Source organism: Mixophyes fleayi, chromosome 10 (assembly GCF_038048845.1).
Source record: "Mixophyes fleayi isolate aMixFle1 chromosome 10, aMixFle1.hap1, whole genome shotgun sequence".
NCBI lineage: Eukaryota > Metazoa > Chordata > Amphibia > Anura > Limnodynastidae > Mixophyes > Mixophyes fleayi.
In genome coordinates, this window is record NC_134411.1 from 19,822,682 (window position 1) to 19,837,762 (window position 15,081).

Here is a 15,081-nt window from a genome sequence, read left to right on the forward strand (position 1 = left end):
ACAACATTCATTTCTGCAAATGCACTTGACATTTCTTATATCACCACAAAAATCTTAATCTGACTACAATGTACTTCAAAGCCCGGTTGTTATTTTAATGGTAAACTGCGTTGATTTCTGCTCATTACCCCCCGGGGGTCTATGATCTTATTAAATACTTTTAGAAAGTCAATCTTCTTAGCATACAAAGAAACACAGAAAAAAAAAATGTATTCAATTTTTTTTTTTTTTTAAAGAGGGGGCAGGGGATTATCTCTGGCGGATGGGAATGATGTACTTGATAGGTCACTTACAGTTTAGATGTCAACGTCAGCGTGGTGAAAGCTTCATTGTGAATCTGGCTGATTGAATTTCTACTGAGATCGCTGTAAGAGTTACAGAACATACATGATTAAGATTCAGGAAAGCACGGTTTGATTTTTCTCGTAGGTAGACAACTAAAGAGTTTTCTGTGGCTGTGATAAAAAGGTACATTTGCATTATAACAAATTGATGGTTGCACACAAACATAAGGAAGAGATTTAAGTTATTAAATAATCCTCAGTGTGGCTGGGGTAATTAAAACATGCCTGTCCAGATTACATCCATAACAATCACACCAGGGAGAGTCAGAAATCATTATAAGCAAGGATTTTTTTATTTTTTTTTACCATCGACAAAAAATAAAAATAAAAAACAAAACAAAACCCTTTTAATAAACTTTATATACTTACAGCACACGTAGAGACGTCAAGCCCTGTAAAGACTCGTTTTGAACCTCTGTGATTTGATTATGTTGCAAGTACCTATAAAAAGATTGCAAAAGTCGTTAAACTACAAACACTAACCTACTATTAAAAATAATTATATGCCAAACAAATGACACTCATGTTTTATAAATACAATATAAAACCATCATAATGCTACATAAAAAAATTACAGTAGCACATAAGTATACACAAGGGTGTATCCAACATGCTTTAAGAAAGCCTGAATTAAAATAAAAATAAAACATTTTTTGAGTCTTGAAAATGTATATGGGGTAAAGTTGGGTACACACTACATAAAATTACTGCAGATGCAATTTCGGTAACGATTTTACCAACAACTGAAAGTTCTGATGATCATGCAGAGTCATGTCTACACACCTACACGATTTACTGTCAGATCTGTGCTCTTCATCTGCCATAACCATTTGCTGATTGTGACTCTGCACACGATACAGATATCTGCTTATGCTGCTGATCGCGAGTGCCTACACACTTCTACATTTGCACGACATCGTTCCATCATTGATCGTGATTTTTAGTCCGTTTATAAAATCCAACATTACGATGTGCTTTGGTCTGATAAAACCATACTTGCCAACTTTTCCTCGTTGGCTTCAGGGAGATTCAGGGGGAGGTGGGCATGCGGGGATGGGACCTGACTAATTGCATCATTTTGGCCCAGCCCCCTAAATGATTGCCAAAAGTTTGGCCAATTACAGCAGTAGGTGGGCCTAAGATGACGTGATATTTGTATAATTAAGCCCCTCCCCCACCACTTATCTATTGCGGGGGTGAGAACTGGGAGGTCTCCCAGAAATGCAGGAGTCTCCCGGACATTCCGGGAGAGTAGGCAACTATGTGTTAAAGAAAAGCATCTAATGAATCTCTAGAGACTGAAGTGTCTTTTACATTTCTGTCTCCATTACTGAAGTCATGTTGTCTTACCTGTCAGTCTGTGATTAAATATTGGTCTCCATGAAAATGGCCACCTCCATAGGCATCAATACATGGACATAGGACACAATGTCTGAACTGTGTCATAACGCCACAGATGGCGAAGCCAATCACGTCTTGTACTGGCTCAGCATCAGGGAGAATGTCAGACTCTTCAGGGAGTGAGGGAGATCACCCCTAGTTCAGGGAGTCTCCCTGACATTCAGGGAGAGTTGGCAGGTATGGATAAAACATGATAGTGGGAGCGTACACACTAACGCGATATCAGATAGAACAGTTGTTTACCGTGTGATTGGCACGATAGTTGGCTGAAAAACCTGTAGTGTGTTCCCAGCTTCACACATCTAACGCAATCAGGTGTTACCAGCAGATTTGAGAAAGGGTGGTGGGGTTTATACATTATATTCATCGAATTGATCAATCAACTGCATTTCAGATGACCTAAGTTATCACTGGGGTCTGTTTGGGCAGTTTATTGTTTAATGAAAGTTTTCGCTTGAGTCTAATCACAGAATTTCCCACTAACAATAAACATGCTGCTACTTACACTTCCTCGAGTGAACGGCATCCTTTCAATCCATTCAACGTGGTGATCTCATTGTAGGAAAGGTCCCTGGAGGGAAATCAATATAGAAAAAAACATCAGCATTCATTAAACCGAATACGTGAAAAGTAAAATAAAAATAAAGCAGATTACCAATGTGAACTTACAGAGATCGAAGTGTCTTTTGCTCCTGGCATAAGTTCAATGGGATGCTTGTTATCTTGGTGCCAGTCAAGGTGCTGTACAACAAATACATAATGTGTTATTACCTTATCTATAGATCTAGGAACAGATGCCGATACATAGGGGGCAATTTTACTATTGGCTTTACATTTAAACATCATTCATGTCAGTTCCAATAGGTAAGCCAGAGACTTGCAACCTATAGCTGTTGAGATGTCTCTGAACTACATCTCCCATAATCCTTAGTGCTGATGGTAATTAATGATCTCTACAATGACTTGCTAAGTTCTCTCGGGGGTAAATGTATCAAGCTGAGAGTTTTCCGGCGGGTTTGAAAAGTGGAGATGTTGCCTATAGCAACCAGTCAGATTCCAGCTGTCATTTTGTAGAATGAACTAAATAAATAACAACTAGAATGTGGTTGGTTGCTATAGGCAACATCTCCACTTTTCAAACCCGCCGGAAAACTCACAGCTTGATACATTTAGGTGTATTACTAGGGTTTCAATGTGTTTTCCCAAAAGAAGTCTGCTTTTTAACAATATGAATTTTTAAGTGCACCTTTCACCACCAAGGAACCATCTTTGGTTTTACCAATTATCCATAAGCAGGCATAGGATGAAATATTTACTTATGGAGAAAATAAATATCCGTAATATCATTCAGCCCTGGCATACACTTAGGGCTAGATTTACTAAGCTGCGGGTTTGAAAAAGTGGGGATGTTGCCTATAGCAACCAATCAGATTCTAGCTATCATTTTGTAGAAGGTACTAAATAAATGAAAGCTTAAATCTGATTGGTTGCTATAGGCAACATCCCCACTTTTTCAAACCCGCAGCTTAGTAAATCTAGCCCTTAGTGTTCACATGCCAATATTCTTATGCACATCACTATCATGCATAATGCTACACCAGTGATGGCTAACCTGTGACACTCCAGATGTTTGTGAAACTACAAGTCCCAGCATGCTTTGCCAGCTATCAGCTAGTTATCTACTGGCAAAGCATGCTGGGGCTTGTAGTTTCACAACACCTGGAGAGTCACAGGTTAGCCATCACTGTGCTACACCAACCTGGTGCCATTAGTTAGGGGCAGAGCAGGAACGGATAATAGGATTCCAGCTATATGTCCACGCTTATATACTAACACTACAATAAACTGACAATACAGATTCCAATACATTCCAAAATGCTTGCTGAAAAAAAATACTTTAAGGGAACAACCAAGCTTGATACAGCGAGCATAACCGCCAACTGTCCCCAATTTCCAGGGACTGCCCCAGGCTTTGAAGAAGAGTCCCTGAAAATATCCCTATTTTTCAGTATTGACAGTCCCATTCCTTCTATTCTGCAAACTGTATTGTTCTGCAGTTGTAACAGTAGAAGGTTAAAGTTTTATGTGACACTTTTAAACCAACCATGGTTCATATCAAAAGGGGTATCCCAGTTTTGGTGTGTCTAATATAGTGGGATTTATTAACTCTCTTATTGAATACTCACAGGCTTTCAAGGTTAACTGTTCCTGTTAGATTTGGAAACCACTGGATATCAGATGCTCCTCGTATCACCCTAAGCAGAAAACAAAGTCTATTAGCTTCAGTTTCACAGCTTACAAAGCACAGTATTAAAAAAAGCAGCTCTGAACAGTAGCACTCTATACGCACACTAACAATTTTGAATGTGCGGAAAGTTGCTCTTACAGAAAAACTTGTTGAAATACAGCTTTCAGCTCTATGATATAGGACAGTGTACAAACTGTAAATGTGTATGTAAATGCTTACGTAATTGTAAATATTTAAAAATATTGCCATATCCAAGATCAGGGATGTGGGGCCTGATTCATTAAGGATCTTAAATGAAGAGGATTCTTATTTCAGTCTCCTGGACAAAACCATGTTACAATGCAAGGGGTGCAAATTAGTATTCTGTTTTGCACATAAGTTAAATACTGACTGTTTTTTCATGTAGCACACAAATATCAACTTTAAATTTCAGTATACAAATAAGCTATCAAGTATTTGTGTGCTACATGAAAAAACAGTCAGTATTTAACTTCTGTGCAAAACAGAATACTAATTTGCACCCCTTGCATTGTAACATGGTTTTGTCCAGGAGACTGAAATAAGAATCCTCTTCATTTAAGATCCTTAATGAATCAGGCCCGTGGTGATTTGGAGAAAGCGGATAGTGAAAGTCACAAAACATATGACAGTTTTCTATCGGCTGCTAGTTGAGGGCTAACACTAAAGTTAGCCTCAATATTCCTCATACTATGGTCAGTCAGTCCAGGATCAAAGTCAGGTACCACAGCCTCCATAAGAGTCATTCACAGCATTTATTTAAATCCATAGCAATCTCACATCTGTGATCTGTGCAGTGCCTCTTGAAAAGGATTTTAAAATTTGCCTGTATTGGTTACAGCATGGTTTACATCAGATTATTAAAAAATAAAAAAACAGTTAATTTACAAATAAAAGTAATGTATATTAAAAATAACGTCAGAGACATGTCCTCATGCTTTGATAAGGTCTGGCATGTTCATCATCCATCAGTACTTCCACACGTCTCATAGTGAGTGTGAGCTGTCAAGATAATGTATGTGGGTGATCCCGTAGCTCACCGCTTCTCAAGTTCAGGCTTCAGTAGCTGTACACGGCTTTAGGTGCTTAACTAGAAGTAGCCCTAATCACTGAGCTAGTGATTAACCTATGTGCAGAAACAGATATTTCAAATACAATTTGTGTGCGCCCACTGACAACCGATTTTGGGAAGCAATGCTTTAATTCGCATACAGCCATACTGTGTGAGCAAAACAGTTTCCATGACAACAGAACACTAGCTTTAAAGTGATTATTTTTTGTAAATCGAAAGAATGCCTGATTTCTACAGGATCCAATATAAAATACTTTTACTAACCTACAAGGCCATCAACAAAGCTGCACCAACATACATCTCCTCTCTTGTCTCAAAATATCTCCCAATTCTGAAACTCCGTTCTGCAGAAGATCTGTGTCTGTCATCCACCCTCATTACATCCTCCCATTCCCCGTTACAGGACTTTTTTTTCGGGCTGCACCCACTCTATGGAATTCTCTCCCTCGAACAATAAGACTCTCCTCTGGTCTACAAACTTTCAAGCGTTCTCTGAAAACCCACCTCTTCAGACAAGCTTATAATATTCCTCAACCACCCTCTTAACCTCACTACATTACCCTATTACCACCCGTTACACAATTTCACACTAGACAACTACCCCATGACCAACATTGTTGTGTGACAGGATCATTTAGCTTATGAGTCACTTTTACCTTTGCAGTCTGGCTGGGCCGAAATGCAAAATGTAGACTTAACCTCATGTATCAAACTCCCATTGTCCCATAGATTGTAAGCTTGCGAGCCGGGCCTTCTCACCGCTTTGTCTGTTTTACCAAGTTTGTTTATTAGTGTACTGTGTTTGCCCACAATTGTAAAGCGCTATGGAATATGTTGCCGCTATATAAATAAATGATGATGGTGATGAATGGGTGTTCTAAATTAGTTTTACACAATACCCAGCAGGTAGTAATATAAAACAGTTAGTACGAGGTCTATAACACGAATAAGAAGAGGTCAACAAATCTGCGCTGAGAAGCAAAGACGTTGGGTTGTATGTTTTACTTTCAACATCTCAAAATACGTATTTGCTTCTAGTTGCCCTTTAAAACTGGGATTTCAGAACTCTCAATATTTAAATCACATTATGTAAAGATCTTGCACTCAATAGGTGTTCCTTTAGACCACAAACAGAGAATAAGTCATTTTCTAAGTCCAACTACATTTTTTTATGTTCTTATTTAACCTTTAGGAGGTCAGTGGGTCAGAGTACAGTTAAGCAGTGTAATTATAGAAAGCAGACAAAGCCACTAGTGCCGTGTCAAGTATCTCACTTCACACATTCTACTAAAGGCTAGACAAGTACTTACAAGAAGCGGAGGTCTGATAAGTTCTGAAAAGCCGAATTCCCGACAAAAGACAACGGATTATCGTACAATTGTCTAAGAGAATATAAAAAAATAAATAAAAAAAAGACAACCGGTTAGTTGAACTGTTCAACAAGAGTATAGGTCAGAAGAAAGCTGTTTTGGCTAAGGCAAACCGATTATTACAGGACTAAATGACACTAAATTCACTTCGTAACCCAACAGATGTTACTTGATGTTTTTCAGCTACTAAAACACATAGGGAGGCTTTAACCAAACCTGGACAACCTTTCTGACACTTAAAGGGTATGACTCTGCAACAGACACCATGTGATAGCATACACTTTTCCCACCAATGGTTGAAACAATAAATGGACTTGTCTGGTAGTTTAGTGATCAGACCAAGTGGCCAAATTACATGGATCTCAAAGATTATATTTTCCTAATAACGAAAATCAAAGACACTGCAGTCAGCAGCCAATCCTCTCCCACCAGTAATCATGGAAATCCACACGTGGAAAATTTGGGTCATACTGGCCCATAAAATCGAGGTCAATTATGATCTGCACCAGTGCATGAGATGAAGTCGTCCACTTGAACAGGCGTAAGCTCTGCAGAAATGACAAGCCTAAGCATGGGCCAGTCTCAAAGAGAATTGGCTACATAAGTTTGCCGATGAGAGTCTCCAGCTCTACATTTTTCACAACCAAAAAAACCATCTACCAAAACGGAAGATGCTTTTTTTTGTCTTTCATTTGGGGCACCAATCAGTATATTTACTAAACTGCGGGTTTGAAAAAGTGGAGATGTTGCCTATAGCAACCAATCAGGTACTAGCTGTCATTTTGTAGAATGTTCTAAATAAATGATAACTAGAATCTGATTGGTTGCTATAGGCAACATCGCCACGTTTTCAAACCTGCAGTTTAGTAAATATACCCCCCAAGTGTCAAATGTGCCATTATTACTCTGGGTGGTACCCAATACAATGTATAGCATATCTGTCAATTTAGGTACCCTAAAAACACTGCCACTATACATCACGTCACACCTACCAACATTAGCCCATATAAAAAATGAAGCCATTACTACAATGCTAAAGGTTCATCAAAGCTACACCCATTTCTGGCCAGCAAAAATCATAACTATCCCATGAAATTCTGGACTTTTGGTAGGTATAATTCCTATGAAGTTTCAATAGCTCCTAAATGTTTAAAATCAATTTGAATTCCAAAGAGAAACAGCTGGCAAGGTAGGTGTACGAACAACATTATCATAACATTATTTTCCAGCCCGCTACTTACATGCTTTTTAGCAGTGGATTCTTCTCAAATGCGCCATCGGGTATCGTTGTAATGGAATTGCCGTGGAAGCCTCTGAACAAATGATACAGAAGAAACCTTAATAACATTCTAAATATTGGGATCGCAATGAATCACTTATTTTGCAACATGTAAGTTCCAGGGCCCTATTTGTAGAGTTTGTATGTTGTCCCAGTGTGTGTGAGAGTTTATTCTGGGTGCTCTGGTTTACTCCCACAGTACAAAAAACATACAGGTAGGTTAATGGGCTGCTGACAAAATGTTGTGTTGGAACGCTCCAAAAGATTAGGGACTGATGGAAATGATTAAATATTCTCTTTAACGAGCTGTGTAAAATGGGGCATATATATCTATCTATCATCTATCTATCATATATCTATCTATCTATCATATATCTATCTATCATATATCTATCTATCTATCTATCATATATCTATCTATCATATATCTATCAAAGTTTGTATATGTATAAATATATAAACAACCAGGCTTTGTGAGCAAAGAAAAATATATTGTACTTACAGCTCCTTTAAATTGCTCAGGGGCCTTATAACATCAGGGAAATCCATAAGGTTGTTAGAATTAAGGTCACTAAAATAATAAAAGAAAAAAAAGGTATAAATTAATATAGCACATTTATGTAATAAATTACTCCCATAAAGTATCATTTTGAAAATCACTACTGATTCGACAAAGCAAAATGTATTGTGTCCTAAAATAATGGAACACAATGTCAAACATCTCCCCAAAAAACTTTAGTGGCCTCAATTATCTCTTCGAACATCTAAAGATTCCACTTTTTTGTTTATATTCATATGGAAGATTTAATTTATAGCAACTATGAAAATGTCACACACAGTGGAATCTTACAAAAAACTTCCTACACTGTCCAAAACTTTCAAATATGTCCCTGAAAAAGGTCTAATTATAGGCAAAACTTCGGCATAAAAAGACACTTTTCAACATCAGAATGGAGAGTACTATTTATCAATTTTATTAATTGTTCTTTGCATCTTGGGAAATTCACTGAGCACCCCAGAAGTCGATGCTGGAAGGGGCAGGCAATAATCTTTTTTCTTATTAATAAAATTTCTTCTCTGCTTTCTAGCCATGTATTTATATTATCGGTCAGATTTGCTTATTGGTTTTACCCTGTCATATCAAACATATCAGGTCTTTGCTACACTTTCAGCATTGGATATAACTGTATGCAGAGACATTTGTTATGTCAGAACAATAAAATAAACAAGTGCCTGATAATATAAAGACTACACTGAAAATCAGATAAGACAAGCAGAAAGATATTTAGTAAAAGCTACAGGAATGAAGGTACAAGCTTATAAATTAAACTCCTCTGGAGGTGGAAAAATCCCTTTAAGGCTAGGTATACAGAAAAAAACTTTGTACAAGCAGTAAAATTCAACCTCTCTCTGGTGAAAGCAAGAGTTACCAATAGGGGAACTTTTCTAACAAGGATCACAGAGTTACAAGTACAGCAGCAATCCTACGTCTGTTACATCTCAGGATGTCGATAACAGAAAATGAATTAAAAAAAAAAAAAGGTTTCATTCTTAGAATAAGATTTTTTTCCATGGCCAGTAATATTTAATTTTTTTTATTTTAAATATTTTAATCTTTCATTGTTTGCATTTTTTACATTTGGGCTTTCAGATCCACTATGCACGTATGGGTGTGATTATTTCAAACTTTTTACAGTATAATGGACATGAACACCAGATTATTTCCTAAATGGGCCTGCAGACCTAAAAAAACAATTGTTAGCGGTATGTTAAACACAAAGTATTTTTTTTCTTTATTTTGAAGGTTGTGTCCCTTTAAACATCCCTTTAAAACAGTGAAACAGTTGGCATGTTAACAAAATCAGTGGTATTCTTCATCCCCTAGTTACACCACAGTATTTGTCTTTCCATCTTTAATTACTTCCTTCAGTGTGCAATTTATATCTGATCCAGCAAAACAACGGACAGAGGTCAGTTCAGTTCAGACCCAGCAGCCTGCTGTACAACAATGCAAAGAACTAGCAAGGCACGGTGACTTGACCAACTGACTTTAAATGAACAAAAATAACCCACAACAACCACTTTGGATAAATAAATAAAAATAGGAATAACTACATAAGCGGTTTTAGAAAAGAGCAGTGATTGGACAACGGCTGTAATAGTTAATAGGACTGCTACCCATCCGATCAAACGGCTTTACATAGTAGGATGGACGACAACCACATGCAATTTTCAATTTTTATGCAGCTAAATAGCTAAAATCGGGGGCGTTGAGTGGGGGAGAGGAAGCAGGTACAAAGTACCGGGGCCCAGCCTGCCTGGGGTCCCTGAGCTACCTGTGTAGTGGGAGGAGACACCAGCCTGGTGAGGCCACCACCCCCTTCGACATCTATGGGAGGGTCCCCAAGATGTTGCTGTACTGTGGGCCCGAAATTCCTCTTAGCAGTCCTGGTTAGAATAGCAGGGGACAGTCTGACAAACAGGGGTGAGAGATGAATGGGGAAAGCTCAGGATTATTATAGGGATGATTCCAACTTTGTATTTAACCAGTATATTTATATCAGACTTGCCAACCTTTGAAAACTTCATTCTGGGAGATCCCGGGCAGGGGGGGCGTGGTTGGAGGGCGGGAGGGGCGGGGCACTGTGAATCGCGGCATCTGCCCCCTCCCCCCTCCCTCGCGACAAAATGCCATTTTTTTCCGCAGGGCATCGGGGCCAAAATGTCATTTTGACAGCAGGTTGCCGTTTGCGGGATACTTGCCTGCTCTCCCGGGAGACCTACTCGAATTTCGGGAGTCTCCCGAACATTCCGGGAGAGTTGGCAAGAATGATTTATATTGATAGTATTTACATAGTTTACATCTACTATGTAAGTAATATATAGCAATTATATATAGTTCCTGCTCTGGAGGAGGGGGGACAGGGGAGTACAGACCCCAAAGCTACCCTCAACTTGCCAATGGATAAAAAGAATGCAGCACCTCCTGTAACAACACTTTTAAAGCCGACATGACCTACGTCTTGTAAAAGTGTCACAAAAATGCAGTCATGTTTAAAAGTAGAGTGAAAAGAGAAGTAAATGATCACGTTGTTTTTATTTTTCTATCCAGAAATAAAAGCACCAGTGCCAATGCTATATCTCACATTTTCCCTGGGGCGAAGGAACAAAAGATGCTTATTTTGGCAGGCACACAAAAAGTATTTTGCAACACACATGACATTTTAACAAGAAATTGTGAAATCGAAACGTATGTTCGCGCAGATGCAGGGAGCTACTAAAAATCATCATCAGGACAAGAGACGCCATTTGCAATTTAATCTGCGTCCGGTAGACGTGACTGGCACCACACTGGGGTATTTACTGATCATATCTGCAGGACCTGTTTGCTTTAAACAAAAGTTAGCCACTCTTATTGATTTCTTTCATACCTCCCTCCTTTGTTTGAATACCTGTTCATGTTGAATTAAGGACCATATCGTTACGGTTACATGGTTTGATAACAATGGGTTTATTTTTACATAATAGAACTATTCAGTATTTTTCTTTCCTTGAAAGAATACAACAAACCCTCCATCCTTGTGAACTGATAACAGCAACACAGGATAAGGGGAAGGAAATTAAGCTAGATACATTTATTCTTAACAAGTCAAGAGGAACAAATGTCTTTAAGCTCGACTTAAAAACGGAGCTGTATCAGATGTAAGTGTTACAAGGGAGGTTCCAAGAAAGGGGACACATTGATAATTCATTAGAAACAAAGACGTTTAAAAACATTACTCTCAAAACCTGCGAGTTTGGTCTTGTAACAGATGCCCTATCCAAACGAATTAGAGGGAAGTTTCTTCTAAAATTAATATAATTTGTTTTTCAGATGTATAAAGTGCCCCATCTTAGTCCTCAAGAGCTACCAACAGTTCATGTTTTCAGGATTTCTTTAAAATCACATCCAGGTGAGCTAATCTATGTGGCTGTGTCAGTAGTTCTCCTGCCTGTTGGTAGCTCTTGAGGACTGGTTGAGCACCTCTGATGTAAGGCACACTTGCCAACTTTAGCAGGTTGGCCTCCAGGAGGTCCGAGGGCAGGTGGGTATGAGGGGGCGGAGCTCAGTTAATCGCATCATTTGGCCCCACCCCTAAACGGGCATCATAATTTCTAGACTATTACAGCAGGGGGTGGCAGGGACAAACGCAGGATTTGTAGAGGGGGGTTTCCACACCACGCTGCCAGTGGACGTGACCAGCATGCATGGGGGCGTGGCTATAATATTAGACAGTCTTGGCTGCTCTCCAACTCTTCCTATCCCCATAATATACATGGGCAATGCTGCGTGCACTACTGTTAAGTCACACAGCTCTCCCTTTTCAAGCAGAGCTGTGTGAAACGGGAGCAGGGTCCAGCCACCTCAATTATACAGTGCCCCAGGCTTGGAGGGGGGTTTCCAGGCACTAGAAACCCCCCATCCCCTCGGTTTGCCTATGGGTGGGGACACAGTGACAGGTGAATCACGTCTTAAGCCCAGCCCCCGCCACTTAACTAATGAAAAGGCCAGGGACAGAGAGGTTGCCCTGCTCTTCTGAGAGTCTGACAGATATTCCGGGAGAGTAGGTAACTATGATGTAAGGTATATAAATTTATAATTACAGTTTACTTTATCTTAGTTTCAGCTACACATATGAGCTTAAGTTACTCTGCAGATAACAAGACCTGCAAAGTGTATAGAAAAAAACAGCAACTGGGTAAGTGAGTTTCTCTTTCATTACTATTGCATCCATACATCTGATGATAACATTTCACACTAGACTACATGGGGGCAGTTTTCTGTACACAAAACTCATCTTCTTGACAAACTGTGGAATCTGTCAAAGTCTTAGTGGGAGCTGCCATATTTAAAGCAGACGTGAGCACAATTGTGAAATCAAACCACACCGACGCATACAAAACAGTCCACAGCTTTAGAACAGCCGACAGACAGTATCCCAAGTTAATAAGGAATGTGTAAGGAGTACTGCATGTGTAAAGGGTCTTTTTGTCACTGTCGTGAAAAGTGCTAAAATGCCATAAAGTGGTAAAAAGAAGTGCTGAGAATATTTATAAAACCTGTTGTTTCTAAATGTTAGATGTTAAGATGAACAGGTCTGAATTTCATTTCACTGTTACTTTTTTAATAAGCCTGACTGTTTTCAATCATCTGAGATACCAACAAACACTTCTTTTTACACCAAGATTTTCTTGTAGCTCATTCACGTAACATTCTGAATGAAATATCACATACAAGAAATACTCTAACAGTGTACGATATAAATGGTCATATGTACAAATACATTCATTCCTGTTATAATTGTATATTAGGATATTTTCAAAAAGTGACACAAATACTGAACTTGTAATGCATGAACAAGTGGCCATTTTGTTTTGTTTTTCATGTCACTATTTGCTAGGAAAAGGATAGTCTGAAAAATTCAGAACATTAGTTCAGTTCACAAAATGGCTGCCTCCGCTGTGTATAGATAGCATAGTTGCCAACATTGTGTACCAGGAGGTCCGGTGGGCAGGTGTGTGTGTGGGGACGGGGCTATAACAATTGTGCTGTTAGCCCCACCCCCAATGCTGTTACCACCCTTTTCGACCAAGGGGGTGGGGCCATAATGACGCACCCATGACATCAATAAGCCCCGCCCCCTCCATTTGCTTTTCCACAGCCGGTCGGGAGTCGTGAGAATTGCCCTCTCTCCCAGGAGTCCGGGAGACTGACACAGATTTCGGGAGTCTCCCGGATATTCCGGGAGAGTTGGCAGTATGGTGTATAGGTGACTGGTTTAATTTAAACTACTGTACAATCTCTAGGAAAACATTACTTAAGCATTTTGAAGATATCATAAGCTACCAAACATTTCTGAGGACACTAGAGAATATATATCAATTAAGGGGGGGGGGGGGGACCTGTTATTTGAAGCCCAGTGACCCCACATAAATGTTATTAGAGGTTAGTCAGTCAATGCCTCTCCCAGAGACAATTGATGATGGGCACCAGGTTTTGTGAAAAGCTTTTTTGCCTATCCCCAGTAACTCCTGCTGTATCAGCTTTCAGTGAGTTTGTTTCACTGTACCTAAAACCCTCACACATTTCACTTCTCAGATACAAGTTCCAGTATTCCAAGTATGACACTGCGCCTACAGACAAGCTATCCAGCTAAGATTCTGCAAGTTACGTCTTCTAGGAAGAACAAACTCCCATTATAATCGGAATGCTTCAAAGTCTGCATGTCGTATCTGTCTTCTGCCCACATCCTGTATCTTTCTAATAGAGCAATTAAATGTTTTGTGGATGAAACCCATCCTGGCAGCAGCAGCCCCCTCCAGCAAGAGATCTATCATGAAATAAGTATTCCTTGACACAATCTGCAGGAACACTTGTGTCACGCCATCAGCTCTTTAATCCCTGGTAAGGAATAAGCCCGTGGAGAACAATTGGATAGGTCTATGATGTAAGATGTAATACTTACAGTGCTTCCAGACTCTCTAAGCCATCAAAGCAGTGCGGTCCTAGAGTTTTGATTTTATTGTTGTGAAGGTGCCTGGAAACAAAAACAACAAAAACAATTTGGTAAATAAAAAAAGTACACTTTGAATTGCAATAGGGAATAGTTAAGTTACTTAAAAAAACCAGGACAAATACAGGGAAAGGGGGGGGGGGGGGGAGCGCAATACAGGTTTTTGTAGATTCCCAAAAGTCTTTTAAAAAATGAAGTCTTGAAAAGTTAACTTTAGTTGATTTCAACATGATAAACTAAACAGTAGATCAGAGGTGTCCAAGTTCAGTCCTCAAGGGCTACCAGCAGGTCATGTTTTCAGGATGTCTTTAATCATGCACAGATGTGTTCATCTATTTGGCCTGGTCAGTAATTATCCCACCTGATTCTAGAGACAGAAATCCTGAAAACATGACCTGTTGGTAGCCCCTGAAGACTGAACTTGGACACCTCTGCAATAGAGTATTATTTACCTGGGGTTCAACATTGGACCAATGTGGTGGGTAACTCCACCTCTCCAATAGACTGATACTGCTGTCCTCTATGCTCGTACTGGTCTTCGACAACCCTTCAGCAGGGTTGTCAAAGCCCCTCCCTGATAAACTTCACATTCATGTGACCACCACCACCAGGGCCAGCCAGCAGCATATAGGGGAACAGAGCTAGACGTTCAAACCCGCTAGTTCTGGGGAACACCACAGCCCAGGTAAGTAATACTCTATAGGTTTGCTGAACATTCAGTAGCTATAAAAATATATGTATCCCTTTGGCATTTGTCTCATTTTATTTTCTACATCAGAAAATCTAAAATTCATT

The 15,081-nt window shown here is 39.4% G+C and overlaps 1 protein-coding gene across 1 annotated transcript in view; it reads right to left on the bottom strand.

Annotated features, from left to right (window-relative positions):
* The window catches only part of LGR4 (leucine rich repeat containing G protein-coupled receptor 4), a 90,069-nt gene that overhangs the window by 9,293 nt on the left and 65,695 nt on the right, over window positions 1-15,081 (bottom strand). The window contains exons 6-14 of the mRNA XM_075188009.1: window positions 14,239-14,310; window positions 8,235-8,303; window positions 7,695-7,766; window positions 6,394-6,465; window positions 3,932-4,000; window positions 2,415-2,486; window positions 2,251-2,316; window positions 714-785; window positions 294-365 (exon numbers count right to left, since the gene is read on the bottom strand). Of these exons, the coding sequence (XP_075044110.1) occupies window positions 294-365; window positions 714-785; window positions 2,251-2,316; window positions 2,415-2,486; window positions 3,932-4,000; window positions 6,394-6,465; window positions 7,695-7,766; window positions 8,235-8,303; window positions 14,239-14,310 (636 nt within the window). The remainder of the gene's footprint in view (window positions 1-293; window positions 366-713; window positions 786-2,250; window positions 2,317-2,414; window positions 2,487-3,931; window positions 4,001-6,393; window positions 6,466-7,694; window positions 7,767-8,234; window positions 8,304-14,238; window positions 14,311-15,081) is intronic.